Source organism: Chiroxiphia lanceolata, chromosome 7 (genome assembly GCF_009829145.1).
Source record: "Chiroxiphia lanceolata isolate bChiLan1 chromosome 7, bChiLan1.pri, whole genome shotgun sequence".
In the NCBI taxonomy this organism is placed as follows: domain Eukaryota; kingdom Metazoa; phylum Chordata; class Aves; order Passeriformes; family Pipridae; genus Chiroxiphia; species Chiroxiphia lanceolata.
The window spans coordinates 26,125,282-26,140,467 of NC_045643.1; the positions used below are offsets into that span (position 1 = coordinate 26,125,282).

A 15,186-nucleotide genomic window follows, 5' to 3' on the forward strand; every position below is an offset into this window, starting at 1 on the left:
ATTATATTATCATCCCAAAACCAAGACAGCAGAGCCCCACTTCATGCATCCAGCTGGGATATTATCTAAGAACAAATTCACATCAACAGAGGCACTTGGGAGCATGAAGAAGGATCTGGCCACCCCACAGAGGGAATCACAGCCCCCATCACAGCTGCTGGAGAAACACCTCTGCAGCAGACAGCTCACTGACTTGGAACAGCTCTGAAGTGCCTTGATACACCACCCCGGTGTCACCAGCTACCCACTCAGGAAAACACAACGCCCAAGGAAATGTTCACACAGTGTCCAAATCACAGCCCCACTGTCCTGAAGGATGACACCCAGCTGCAGCCCACGGAACTGCTGAGCAATGGGGGAATAAATTCTCCCTGCCTACAGAGCACTGGATTTGCCTGCGAGCTGGGCTCACCCCTTTCTACCAGTGATGCATCTGAACAATTTTTGTTTCAGCCAGTGGAGGGTAGTATCACAAACACAAAATATCCCATTTGTAGCTTGCATTCGTTTTCCCTAAATGTCATTGTTCTTTTGCCTTTACAATAGTCACATGTGGCATTTGGAACTGAGCAGTGTCATGAAGAAGCTCTGCAGGTTACACATTTGCACAAAACTTCTGCTGAGTTGTTGTCTAAGTATTGGCAGATGTTAGTACTGTGCAGGCTACCACTCATCACTCAGCTGGAGGGTTGAAAGTCCTAGGAGGACAAAGAGCCTAAGAAAATAAAGCTTCCAAAATCCAGCATAATTGCCTAGAATTCAAAGAAAAGAAAAAAATAAAAACAGCTCCCAAACCCCAGAACCCAAAAACCCTCTGATAATCCTACCTTCATTTTCCGAATGTCAGTGCTCATTTCTAATGGATCTACCAACCTTTCTGGCAAAACCTTACTGGTGGTACTACTCGGGTTTTATTCATTTTTCCCATCACAGTCAGCAGCACTGCGAGTGTGATAATGCAGGTGAGGATCCTACAGCCGTCACACTTCACAGAAGATGTGCTGCAGTCCTGCTGCATCCACTGCAGCAAGGGCAGGCACTGTGTGGCACTGCTCTACATGCTGACAGCTGCTGGAACCTGGTCAACCTTATTCCTCTGTCACAACTCCTAATGCCTTACTTCATTTCATTATTACAAAAATAAAGGGAAATTTGGGTGTTATTTTCCATTCCACTCTACATAACAAGCTGGTATACATAAGCAAATGAAATCTCCCTGGGTAACCTTGAAAGCACTTATTTGAAAACAAGTCCTTAATGAACTTGCACCTCAGTTGTATTAATTGATTACTTCAGAGAAATAGAGTGAACAGACTGCTACTTGCAGGTTTGTTATTGGCATGAGGGCTTCTGTGGTAGCAATTTTTTTTCCAGTGAGAATCATTAGTTCCTCCTAAAACAGCAGACTTTCCTTCTTTCATGTTCTGTTCTTAAAGTTTCCTGCTTAGGGACTCTGTACTGGAGTTTCAAAACCAGAAGAAAAATCAATACCAATTACACCACTGCATTATTAAGAAAACAGTTTCCTTTGTGAGTGGTAATAATTTTAATTACAAAAGTAATGGTTTTACTACCCTCAGTAAGACCTTTAATCCCTAAAGTGTGCTGAGATAAACTTTCAGTAGCCTATATTGCTGTAGTGTTTGACTGAAAGATTGTCCAGTGCAAATGGAGAAAAAACACACTGTGAAAAACTAAGCACCAGAGACCAGGTCTGAGTGCTACAGAGGTCAGTGGCGATGCTGATTAACACCAGCTGAAGAACTTTTCTATCAAGCTCCTTATTTTGGAATATGTGGAAAAAGTATTCTACAAATTAAATTGGAGCTTGAGTTTCCCCTAATCAACATCAAGCAGGAAGCAAGGAATTTTATTAATTTGAAATTAGGAAAGCTGATGAATCAATCATTTGTCTTTCCTCAAACCCATCTTAAAGCAGTTACAGCTTTGGCCCCTGATGGTTCGGTCTGAAGCTGTTGCAGAATCCCAATGCTCAAATGTGCTGTCCCTATTAAATATGCTCATGATTTGGTACAGCAGTGCCATGGGACAGGTACCATTCTCTCCATCCTGCTTTGTGAAATGCAAAGAAAGGAATTTCAGCTGGAAGTTGAAAGGAGAGAGCAGGCACCTGCCGCTGCCGAGACATCTGCTTTTTTCCCTTTGGTGTGCTGGGAAATGATTCTTCCCAGAGAAAAGAATTCAAAGTGCAGAGGGGAAACCTGTGGTCTCTTGAGCAATGAACCGTGCCAGCTCAACACATCTGGACAGGGTGATGGCTCTGACTGTGTCAGCACAACCCTGTGCCTTGTGGGTGATGGAGACTTGGCAGACAAGCACAGGGGGACAAAAATGAACATGTGCAATTTGCACACAAGTGTGCATTTTTGGGGGGAATGGATGAGGAACTGCCTTGCATACAGATATGATGATATATAATTTTTTTAAGGGTTTTTTTTTTAAAACTGTCAGCCATGAGCACTGAACTGTTGGAGTGATATAAACTGCACTCTGCCACACCTTGGTCTCATCAAAGGAGAGCACAGCAGCCTTGGGGTTTGTGGGCAGGCAGGATATTTCCTCTGCTCAGTCCTTCCTTGGCCAAGTTGCTCTGGCTCCCTAGATCAGGATGCTCTGCAGCAAATCCCCAGATGTGAAGGGACCTGGGTCAGAGCTAGTTGTTGTGAAAGTCACAGAATCATAGAATCACTAAGGCTGGAAAAAACCTCTGAGATCAAGTCCAACCCAGCATCACTGTGTTCATGACTAAACCATATCCCAAGTGCCACATCCACATACCTTTGGAACACTTCCAGGGGCAATGATTCCACCACTTCCCTGGGCAGCCTATTCCAATGTCTGATCCCATTTCAGAAAGTAAGTTTTTCCTGCTATTAAATTTAAACAGATCCTGGCACAACTGAGGCCATTTCCTCTCATTCTGTCGCTTGTTACCTGGGAGAAGAGAATGATTTCCACCTAGCTACAACACCCTTTCATTCTGAGGGTCTTCCATTCCTAGTGGGAAAACAATAGTTTTTACCTGCTCATCTCTTTTTGGAGCACTGTAATCCAAGCCAAGCTGTGGTTGGATAGAGGGACAACTCAGGGCTGGTATCCCCATGGTCATGTCAATCAAATGCAGGAATGGCGCATAATGTGCAAACAAAATCGTATTGGAGACGATGACGCAGCACCTCTCCTTACAGATAAGGGCAGTTGCTCCCTGAAGATTTGACTAGAACCTGGGCTGTAACTTTTCATTTAGTTCAAAATCTGCTGTACTTTGAAGTGTAAGCATAATCCAATGCATATTTGCACAGAAACTGGTCATTTTCTGAGACTGACATATGTAGAGTTGCACTGATATAGTTTATGCTTGTGAAGTATGAAAGAACTCTCTCTGGAAAGAAAGTATTAAATAAAGATCTTTGCTGGAAAGAAACAGCTCATAGAGTGGTTGCTTTCCATCATATTCATTTTATACCAAAATTCATACCTCATTTCCCAGGTTATAACCTAAAGGGCTTCACACACCTCATAATCAATATCCAAGTGATCTGAATCCCCCTTCGTTCGGAAATGTTGGGTGTGCTTGTCCACTGTGAAGTTCACTTGCTTGTTGAAGCGTTCTATGAGAACCGAGTGCCAGTGCTGGTCATCCAGGAGGCTGCCCAGGGTGACAGATGTGTGGCTGTTACTGAAGTGCAGGTTGGAGTCCCCTGGAATGGCATAGACAGGCAGAAGAGACCAGAGTTACCTCCAGGCCCTTTAACTGAAGCCTGGGAACTCAAAGGGAGAAAAGAGCAGAGTTCCCAGATGCAAACTGGAGCTCTGCAAACTGGAAACAGCCCTTCCCAAAGATTGCCTTAGATTCTTTGGGCCTCTTATTCACATATATGTTTGTATGCCCATAGGCACACATTTTTTTTTGCCATGAAATCCTTGTGGTGAACCAGGAGGTGGTAGTGATGCTGCACCCACACATTGCCGCACATGGGATAACTGCTCTGCCTGTACTCTTGGTTCTGCCATGTGTTTGAGGCCCCTGTGGTTTAAGAGCTTCCTTCACACAGCATCAAAATCTCCTGTCTAGTCACATTAACAGACCACTCCTGACACTTGAGTGTCAACTATGTGCTTTCTGTATTTTAAAAAGAAAATTGCACCTGTCCATTTTCACGGAAAAAAAGAAAGGCACAAGTCAGTGAGGCTAAAAGAGTGCAAAGTGTTTTGTTCAGTTCAAAAATGTTCTTAAACCTGGCCCAGATCTCCAAAAGTATAGATCAAGAATCATAAAAATATTTAAGCTTTAACTCAATAATTTCAAGCACTCTTGTGTTTTCCAGCTGGCTACACATCTGAACACTTCAGAGCCTCTCATTGAAAGGGAGTATGTATCCTTTTTGATATTCCAGCAGAATGGAGAGAATACATGCTCCAACACTGCAAGGCAAGCTGCAAGAAGATTCAAGAGCAGATAACAAAACCCTTCCTCATGACATATGAATGCACACAGAGAACTTAAAATGACTAAAACTGTATATCTAGGGCTACGGGTGAAGAAAAAAAACACAACTAATCTCAGAATATGTATTCATAACAGTATCTCCTCTGGAAGAAATTACATAATATAATTAAGAGTACTATATTCTTACCCTAAAATGAAACATTTGTAAGAGGAGAACAAATCAATAGACTCAAAGATTCCCACATTCAGAGGTTCAGGATGCAGCTACTTGGTCCACATAACATCCAAATCCCAAATCAAAAAAATGCTGCATTATCATTTCTACTCTTTGATGAAAAAAAAAAGAAAGAAAACAAAAATTGGAGACTAAACAATTAATGAGCTTATGTAAAAATAAATTCCAACAGCTGTGGAAAATCGTTACTGACTTTTAAAACAAACATAATTAAGCACAAGGGGAAAAGTGCCTAACTCAAACCCCTCACTATGAGAAATATGAGTCATTAGAGACTGCTGAGGCCAGTGCCACGGGTCACCCACAGATGAAGCTTGTGAAGATTCTGCAAGAAGGCTGGGAGAGGGGGTATGATAATTCCTACTGCAGTAGCTCCTGCCACTATCGAAGTGCTTTAGTGTATTAATCAGGAAAAAAAATCAAGCATCCTTTTATAGGGAGAAATTAAGCCAGCCTTTCATCTGTCACTCTTATCCAACATGATCATACGGTGATGGCCTTACAGCTATTCATAGTTTTCAGGAAGGAAAGTTCTAACAGTGTGCACAATTTTTCAACCGGAATGTTTTTATTAAAATTCTGTATTCTCAGCTCAGTTCTGAATCAATGAGTGAACGGAAAAAAATTAGACACAAACCAAAAATAAACCTTTTGTACTCCACAGCAAACTTTCTGGGAATGTTATTCATAAAAATAATACGCCTCCCCCCCAAAAAAAAAATAAAACAATGACAACTGAAAAAAGGAGGTAGGGAAAGAATCAAAACTTTTCATGGGTTTTTTTGTTGGTTTTTTTTTTTTTTTTTTAAATCACTGCTGGAAAGCATCAGCAAACAGAGGTCAAAAATAGTCACTGAGCAGTTCAGCCTTGGTCAGCACTAGTCAGAAGAGCCAAGGTACTTTCTTGGCTCAGCTACCATGTCCTGCATGACATTTGTCAAATCTATTCTCTTTTGCTTCCTCTCTCAACTTTTCCAAGTGCTACTTTAGCCATGAGCTGTCTTAAGTCACGTAGCATGTTATGTTGATATCAGCTAGAGCTTCCAGATACTGTCTAATAGAAACAATAGATTTATAAAAACAAACCAAGACAGTCCTTGTTCAGTAACATGCGAACCAATAACCCTAATTACCCTTACCCAGGTTGATGTGCAAGGAGAGCTTCCCTTTCTGAAGTTCCAAGGTAATGTAGTCTCCACGCTGTCCTTCTCCGTGGAATAAGACTCCATCCCCCTGCATGCTCTTGAACTTCAAGGAAACCACATCTTTGAATGTGCTCATAAGCTTCTGATTGAACCTGTAGAGAAGTGAACTTCTGCCATCGAAGTCTGCAATATCTGACTCTGGAAGACAAAGAAAATGACAAGGAGGGGCAGCATCAGGAGAGGGACCATATTTTTTTCAGAATCTTTTCAAAGACACCTTGGAGCCAGGTATAGTCATAAGCATTTATCCACAGGACATATGAGTTATTTGGGCAACCACAGCTCATCCATCTCCAGTCCTCTCCCTCTCTCTGGGGAAAGGGAACACCAGGATAAAACCAGAACTCCTCTGTGCCTGACTGCCGCATGCAAGACTTCTGTCTCATTTAACTTTTTGGAACATAAGAGGTGCCTTCCATCATATTCAGATTTCCAGAGCATTCCTTGCCACATTTGCTGTTCATGTCAACTACATTCAGAATGTTATTCATTAGTTTAAACACTTCAGTGCTCACTCCACTTTCGCAGCTTCACAAGTGTCTGTTGAGCCGGTCCTGCATGTCAGCCATGACTGCACCCACCTCTGCACTCAAATAAGCATTATCTTAGCTTCCGAGGGTTGGCTGCTTGCTTGTGATGGGCGTTTATCAACCATGTTTCTGCATGCAAATTCAGTAGGCTGGCAGGAATAGTCAAATATCAATTCAAAAAGCTTTTGAAAGGATTTCATGGGAACTGGGCATCTAAACTGATTATACACCTTTGAAAATCGTATTAGAAACATATTTTCCCCTTCACTCAGCCTCTAAAAACCCAATCACTGTGGTAGGAAACAAACCTTCAATTCCTCAATTGCAATTAATATTTTCTTTGGTAGCAGCAGCCTGCAGTACTCTCTTCACTTTATAAAGTGGTCTTTTAAGCAAAATGTATTTTTTAAAAAAAATTCTAAGATATATATATGTATATATAACCAGAATATTTTAGGTAGCTTTAAATACTTTTCATTAATATGTTGTATACAAACATCTGACATACATAAATTCCATTCCAGTTTCTATCCAACTGCAGTTTGACACATAAAATACCTACTTGTAAATGATAACTTTGTCAATTGGTATTTCCTGTTGTTAAGAAAAATATTAAAAATTAATAATGCCAGACAATGAAAAATCTGACCAGAGGTTTACTAAGCCACATAACTGCTGGGATACATGCACAAAGACAAATAATACCTTCCTAGTATCCAAGAAGAAAGAGCATAGACTATCTTTGTTTGCAAACCACATATTTTAATGATAACCCAAAACTATCAGTTTTCCACTTCCTTCTGAAAAATAACTGAAAGGTCTACACAATCAAGGATTCCATTCAGCAACTGTATTGCGATTAAAGTCAGTGATTTAAGTCATCTAATCTCCCTTGAGAGTTCTATCCTTTTAGGCATTAACAGTAGTTTCATCTTCTTCTCTTTAAAAAACAGAAATAATAGGACCTGGGGGGGGTCAAACTTTTCCCCCCCCCCTTTTTTTTTTTTTAACTGGACCAAAATTTAAAGAGGTTTGCAATTAAAAACTGTTACAAGCTCAAAAAATAAAACACCTGTTAATGATTTGTTACCATGGAAACTACCATCAAAAACTTCTGCCTGTCAGTATGACAGTTTGTACAGAAGTTTGATGGCACACTTACAAACTTGCAGGGAGCTCAACATTTAAATTTGATGCAAAATTCTGTAACTCCAAAACTGACTTCATTCCAAATCAGAAGGCAACTGATTATTTTTTATGAGAATAAAACTACAAAGAAACTAAATCCTGTAGCAAGTTCACTCCAGAATAAACTAAGGCCAATTTCTTATCTGTGATGGCAGAATTGTAACATGCTTTTTAGCATAATTTGTGGAACAGTTGCTAGTTTAGGAAGTATCATGAATATTCATGCCATCTGCTTTTATTGTTTTTAACTTCCGAATTAGGTGTTCAGAAACAGCTCCTTCAGAATTTCTGATTTCTCTCTATTGACACCTTGAGTGCCAGTTTCTATAACGGTAATTAAATTTTTAGTTTAGTTTTTTATGAATTTCCCCTAAGTACATTAAATGCTTCAATTTGTTTGAAGTAAATCACAAGTGTACTATAAAAATGGTTCCATCTTAACACAGGCAGGAGTTAGGAAATAGCTTATAAAAAATTTACAGTCTTTGATTTTCAGAGCATTTTGCAGTTAAAAGTTGATTTTCCTCCTATCTCTCAAAAACAAAGATACTGTAAAAGTAAGAGTGCACTGATTCAATGTCGCCCTAAGAACAGCCCTTTTTTCTTCTTCTTAAGATCCAAGACTTCAACCAGTCTCAATTCACACAGTTCAGTCCGTGTTCTTAACTCTCCACTAGAACACAGAATAATATGATTTCTTGAAGAGCTCTACTACTGACATTTACAGAGTATAACACAAAGGAAAACCTGCTTCTGAAAAGTTCTCCTCCACTAATTATCCGTTGTGAGCACCCCGGCCAATAAATAGCCCTGAATGGGAAGATGTCAGATAAATGCTAAAGATGTCAGGTAAATGCTAATCCTGCAGCGAAAAGTCGTTAGTGACAGTTTACATGACAACAAATCTTTGACTTCTTGTTAAAAACAGCCACTCCAGAAAACCTGCTTAGTGTTTACTTAGTGTTTATTTAGTCCATGTATGTCCATAATCCACTTGCAGCAAGAGAATGAGGATCAGAAATGTTTCCATTTTCAGAAAAACTGTAGTAATAACAAACTAAAACACAACATGTGATTTCATTCTGCACTGCCTGCTGGTTTACTTAAGCTCCCTGAAGACAGATTTTACTCAGTCTGGGTCTTTTCTACACCGTCCTCATCAACAAGGCTGTTGACAGGCTGGGAACAATATGAGAGCATAGAGTTTACTTGTGCAGCAATCTGCTCCCAGCAGACAGGATATACATTCATACTAAAAGAGACAGTCCTCTTAGTGATTTTGGAAAAGGTGAACACTTACGTAGCAAAGATATTCTACAACAGGAATAACTTTAGGAACAGTTGCCATGCGAGATAGGAATTTTTGGTCTTGCACTTCCACCACTGATCAGAAGCTTTAACTTCTGGCAGAAGGGAAAAGGACTGCTCCTGGGCTGAACGGATGTCTCCTCTGGCCGGTCATGGCTTACTGGCTTGAGTGACCCCAAAGCAATCTCTAGCTCCCTCTCCAAATCCCTCTCAGACATGCAACCCAAGGGATGATCATGGAACAAGCACTTCAGAGGTGAAGCTTTATCCCTATCACAGATCTATGCTTCTTGGTAAGCAACTGTTTGGGTATTTACCTTATACATTTGATTACAAACACTACTTGTCAATGACAATGAGATGTTAAGCAGTTCTCTGCAATGAGTTCTTTTCTATCTCATAGGAAGACAAGGGAGAGAATGGAGGAAGGTGGGGGGAAAAAAAAGAAGAAAAAGAAAAAGAGAAAGAAAACAGATCCAGTAAAAATGCCATTTAATCAAAAAGCACAATATCAGATCATATTCCCTAAAGCAATGACAGCAAAATACGAGAAATCAGAGTCCTGAACGGCTAATGAAGAACTTTGCTCTCAAAAGCAAAAGACACCCTGTCTCACAGCCTATCATTGTTTCTTTCTCCTGTAGTATCCCAGCCTATTAAGTGAACATATACCCAATTCTGCTGATGCTGTTAACCAGTTATAGAATATGATCAGCATCTTCAATGCAGCTATATATCTTATCCTATAAAAGCAATTGTGTCAGCAGATTTTTTTTCCTGTGCTAAGCTAACAAGACTTTTCCCAAGTATAAAGTTATACTTGTCACCCCTTGCCACCCGCAGCATCAAAAGCAATTGGTTTGCCATTTGTCTGAGCACATCCTCTGCTGCAGCTCTGCTTATCTGTTACAATAACACTGCTGAACCAACTGCTGCAAAGGGACAGCTTACGCACACTTCTACATGGAACTTTCCATTCAACTCATCATAAATCCTTTTCTGAACATGAAACATCGGTACATGTTTTCAGATCAAGATCATCTTCCTATTTCAGAACCTATTTTGAGGATGCAAGATGGAATCTTTACAGGAATTTCTAATAAATGTAGTTAACGTTCATTTAAATATATGCTTTCTCTGTAAGGAAGTGTACAACAATTAGCACATATTATCTGTGAATTCCAGCTTATATGAGGGTCTTGGAGGGCTTTACTCACAGGAACTTCGTTCTGTATAGGATAGAATCAGGCATAATTACAGTCTGAGATAACTTTACTGTTAAAAACATGTTTTATCCAAAGAAACAATGTCAATTGGCACCCAATTAAAGAGTGAAAAGAAAAAGGGAAAAGGTTAAAAGAAAAAAAAAGCAACAAAGCTTGTTGTTTGACAGGGAGGTTTTGGGAATGAATTCGTAGTAAATTGTTTCTAGCAGGAGCAACAGGAGCAATAAGCAATGGTAAGTGCCATTCATCAGCACAGTGCCATCACATGTTAAGTTAGCCACTTTGGCATCTAATGCACATAGCATGATTCCTCAGTTTATTTTGTTGTTGTGTCCTGGCAGAATATTTGGTGACCTACAAGACCTGATGCCTTCCACATGCCCCCTACAAAACAGTCATCACTGAGAGCTGCATTTGCAAAAATTAGGACAAGATTGTGTTCCTGGGACTTCCTGAGCAGAGGGCAGTCACACACAGAAAACACAGATAACAGAGCCTTCAGATGCCACAAGACTGTCACATTCACCTAAAAAGTAGCAGTGAAGCCACAAAACTCTCCTACAGCTGTCAGCTTCTACTCAAATATGCAAGGTCAAAAAGGAGCTGACGCGAGCAGAGACCACCCAAGGAACCACATACTATTTTGCACACCTTGGTGTATCACAGCCAGGTGCTCAGCTGCATGTTTGGATGTAGCTTCAGGGTTTAGCAGATGTGCAGCACCACATGACATTCACATAGTCTAACCTGCCCATGTCCCCAGACTTCTGGGGACAATGAATGGTGCCATTCACACAAAAATGATTTTCAGCTCACCTGTAAATGAAAACTGTTTCTGCAGTTTTCTGCCACAGATATTAATAAAAAACAACTTTGTTTTCAGATCAACTGTTGTGCTTCAGAGGCAACTTTTACTTGTAAGGTGGAATGGACAGCAGGTAGTCCAGCATCATCTGAATTTCACTTTGCTTCTACAACCAGACTTAGAGGCAGAAATCACACATGTACATTTGAGAAAAATTTTATTCACATGTGTTCTCCATGAACATATTCTCCTTTTTATCTCACACTTTAAGACTGCATCCAAAACTAAAATGCTGTGGCAAATCTTTCCTTCTACTTCAGTGGACTTAAGATCAAATACTCAGTGTTTTTTTACCTATAGAAGCCTTTAAGTCATTCCAACAGCTCAAAGAGAATTGGGGATGACTGGGAATTAGGCTCCGACAGATGGACCTTCTTTCATATACATACAGACACTTGCATGAAGATTGTGCATATTCAGGATTGTTCTTTAAGCTCAGTTTACTTCCTGGCTTGTTCAACAGCCTGTCTCTAGTAATTTGGGTTTTGTAATTTTTAAAAACTTTTTTTAAGATTATTAATATATTTCTTGTGCTAGAACTGAACATGGTGAATGAGTCTGTGTGCTATCAACAGTACATTACAAAATGCACTTACATAAGTGCAGCTCAGGAGCAGATATTCTGTCATTATAACACTAAAGTTGACATTTTATAAATGACCAAACATCTTTTGTACAGTGCAGTAGTGTCTGGGTGAAAATAGCCAAGATGGTGAAAGCAAATCTTGTAAAACGGGTATTGCTTGGCCTATGCAATTTACCAGAGAGAAATTTGAATGGCACATTTATATAAATGGAATAAATATTGCAACACTCTGTAAAACTTTTATGAAGCCCTTTATTTCTTTTCTTTAATCTCATACCTTAATTCTGCACAAGCATTTTTATTTCCTGTAACTGCAGGGTACAGGACAAAGATAAAGACTTAGATGACAGTACAAGGTAATTCAGCCTATGAGTGACTCTGAAATCTACTTTGTATCATATAAAATACAAATAATATGACATGAAAGTAGTGCTCCTGCAGTATATCACATGGACTAACACCAGAACAAATTCAGCCACAAAAGTTTCAACCTGCAGTTCAAGTTCTATTTGTTCCTGGTCTATTTGGACTATACTCTTCACTGCAGAGATTTGGGCGTCATTAACAGAAGAAAGCTCTTGAAAAGAGATTAGATGGCAGCTTTGAAATTGTCATCAAGGGCAGTTGATTTTGAATTATAGGTTTCAGTTCACATATTCACTGGTTCACCTGGAAAAAGTCTCTTGCCCTAATGACAAAGCATCTAGACCAGACTGTTTCAGGTCTGTACTTAATTGATAGTCCCCAGTGCCTGAGCATCAAAGTAAGTGGAGAAGCAGTATTTAAAAGAGGCTGAATCGATCTTACAGACCTACACACAGACCATAACAAGGATCTTCCTGTGAAACCCTGTGAATCAGTCCTAAGATCTGAGTGCAGTGATGAGGCCACTAAGAGTCCTGGAGCTGTGTCTCTGTTCAGTGGGATCATGTTCATTCATTCATGGCTAGGCTTTGCAAACGAAGATTTGGGAAGGGCTTTACCCACATTTGCTACAAGTGCGCTGGTGGCTACAAAGGCCAATATGAGATAGACAGGTCCTGTTGCAAAAGGTACAGCAGAGGGACTCCTTAGGTGGTATCATGTGAATCAAAAAGTTTAACAAACTTTTCTCTTTGATTCTGCTCAGATGAATTTGTCTCCCAAATATGTTTATGCTTATTCTCTTACAACCTCTCTCTGCACCTGGGAAAAACAGATAAGGACTAAGCTAAATGAGGAGGTGCACCAGTACAAGTGTCAAATGATAGTGACTTGTGCCATACTCCCCCAACAATATCTCACCTGTCTCTAGCAGTGTCTCAAGTCACATTTGACCATTTCACAAATAAAACTAGAGTCACCTAAGAAATAAATGCCAACTGGACTTGTGTTCCCTCATGTGTGAACTTCTGTTTTGCTTTCTTTTGCTTTACATTCACACTATTCCATGGTGACAGGTCATACATCTGAAGCACTATGCTAGGACGTTGCCAAAATGCCCCACGGCAGAAACATTTATAGGTTGCTCCAGAGCCCATGTGACAAAGCACTACAGACCATGTCTTAAAGGATCATCATCACACGGTGGCCAAAGAAAGCACTCATGCAAAGGCAGTTAGAGCAGCAGCAGATTTCTCTGCGCTCTGGAGCTATAAAATCATCAGCCTCAAATACAAGTATTAGCTTCACAATCCACAGCACTTCCCTCAACAACTAGTTAACGTGCCTTAAAAACAAAACCGAACAGTTTAAACAAATATAGCCCTACAAAGATCCCAATTAGCTTTGTGTCCTCCAGTGGGGTGGGAGGTTTTGCAGCATCTGACTGCCTTGCACTTGCAAGAAGCAGCAAATTGCTCTGTGGTGGGCTCCGCTCTGAGAAAGCTTCAGCAGCTGAGCTTGATGGGCCTGCACATCCCTGAGTAGAAAGGCAAGAACAACTACTGAAAAAAAATAATGATGTCAAATGCATTTCACATTACATTCTAACTCATAAAAATTGTACTGCAGCCTTTCAACAGCACTACCAGCATCAACAAAAAGCTCTTTGAGAAAATGTGGGTTAAGATGTAGCCACTTACTATAGGAGCAGCCGAATGCCTCAACTCTCAGCCCTATCTGCCCACCAACATTCCACTTCAGAGGGACGAAGCGCAGGAAGCGAGCTTTCATGGAGTGCAGCAGCTTGTGGTGAACCACACTGTCAGCGTTGCTGTTCCCTGTGAAAACCTGGAAGGACAGAGAGCCTTGGTGAGACATTTAGCAATGAGAAGCGAATGCAGCACTCTGAATGAAGGCTGTGAGCTGCCACCCCTCTTCTCAACTCTCAGTCTCACTAATTACTCAAAATTATTTAAATTGATTGTCAAGTTTTTTTCTTATTGCTGCATCTCTTATGGAGGGAGGGAGACAGCAGCACGAGGGAGACAGCAGCACACAGAGCACCTCAGCACAGTAGGGGGATGTATACAGGGAGTTACAAAAGCAGGTTGTAGATGGGGATGCTACAGAAGATGCTGCACGATTTATCCCAGCCCAGGATATCCCTGTACATTATAATACTCCATTATAAATACCCAGAGTCCCTTCAGCACAGTGAAGGACAAGGCCAGATTTAGCCTTTTGTGCCTTCGTGGATAGCAAATGATGGTCACAAGCCACTGAGTTTGTCCACAGCCTGGGAAGATGAATAGAACTGTGTATATATAGATATTCAACAGAAAACTCAAGCAAGACACAGGAAGAAATGAAAGCCTGAGTCAGTACACAGGAGAATCAGCATTTGACTGTGTTTGTACCTGAGAGAGTTAAAGCTTCCAACAATAGTCATTTAACTTTTTTACTTACCTATTTGATTAGTTGCCTGCAACTGCAAGTCAAAATTAATGACCCTATTTAGAATTATCACTTAACAAGAGCAAATTCTCTCATGAATGAACAATAACCAAGGGATTGCAAAGACAAGCCTTAAGACAAATATCTAAGCTGTATTCCTGCCTGAATAATTTTCAGTTCACCTTTACACCCTTACTCTCTAATATTGGCCCAGGAATATAATAGACTTCCTGCAACCCTCAGTTAGGACTGAACTTTGAAGCTAACAGTTTTGAAAAACATGAAAAACAAAGACAGAATTTACAAAAAAAAATAATCTCACAGGAGAGCTATATTTGTAAAAGAGGTCCTTTGCTTCGTAAGTATAAAATTTCATCTCAAAAAGTTGTACCAGTTTTAAATGTTTCTGCAGTTCAAAAACGGGCACCATTCACTTACATAATGCAACTGTGACCAAAAATTGCAATAAACCCATTAAAGCAGACCTACAATTCATTTCTGATGGCTGAAGGATGAGTTAAAGAGCTTAGGGGTTTCATCTCCACTCAGAAATAAAAGGACTAATTCCCAACTGTTTAAATATTTACTCAAATGAAAGCATTCCAACCTTTTTCCAAATGTTATTACAGATGGTGTAAAACTTCAAATTCAGTGTATTCCTTTTTTAATAAAACCAGCATTCAATTGTTTTATTAGAACATTATCATATATATATATATTCGATAAAAAAATATCCTGGAACATTTCTAAGGCAC

General features: G+C 40.0%; 1 protein-coding gene across 1 annotated transcript in view; it reads right to left on the reverse strand.

Annotated features, from left to right (window-relative positions):
• Positions 1-15,186, reverse strand: part of CNTNAP5 (contactin associated protein family member 5) — a 290,138-nt gene that overhangs the window by 148,997 nt on the left and 125,955 nt on the right. The window contains exons 4-6 of the mRNA XM_032692890.1: positions 13,678-13,825; positions 5,846-6,049; positions 3,538-3,722 (exon numbers count right to left, since the gene is read on the reverse strand). Of these exons, the coding sequence (XP_032548781.1) occupies positions 3,538-3,722; positions 5,846-6,049; positions 13,678-13,825 (537 nt within the window). The remainder of the gene's footprint in view (positions 1-3,537; positions 3,723-5,845; positions 6,050-13,677; positions 13,826-15,186) is intronic.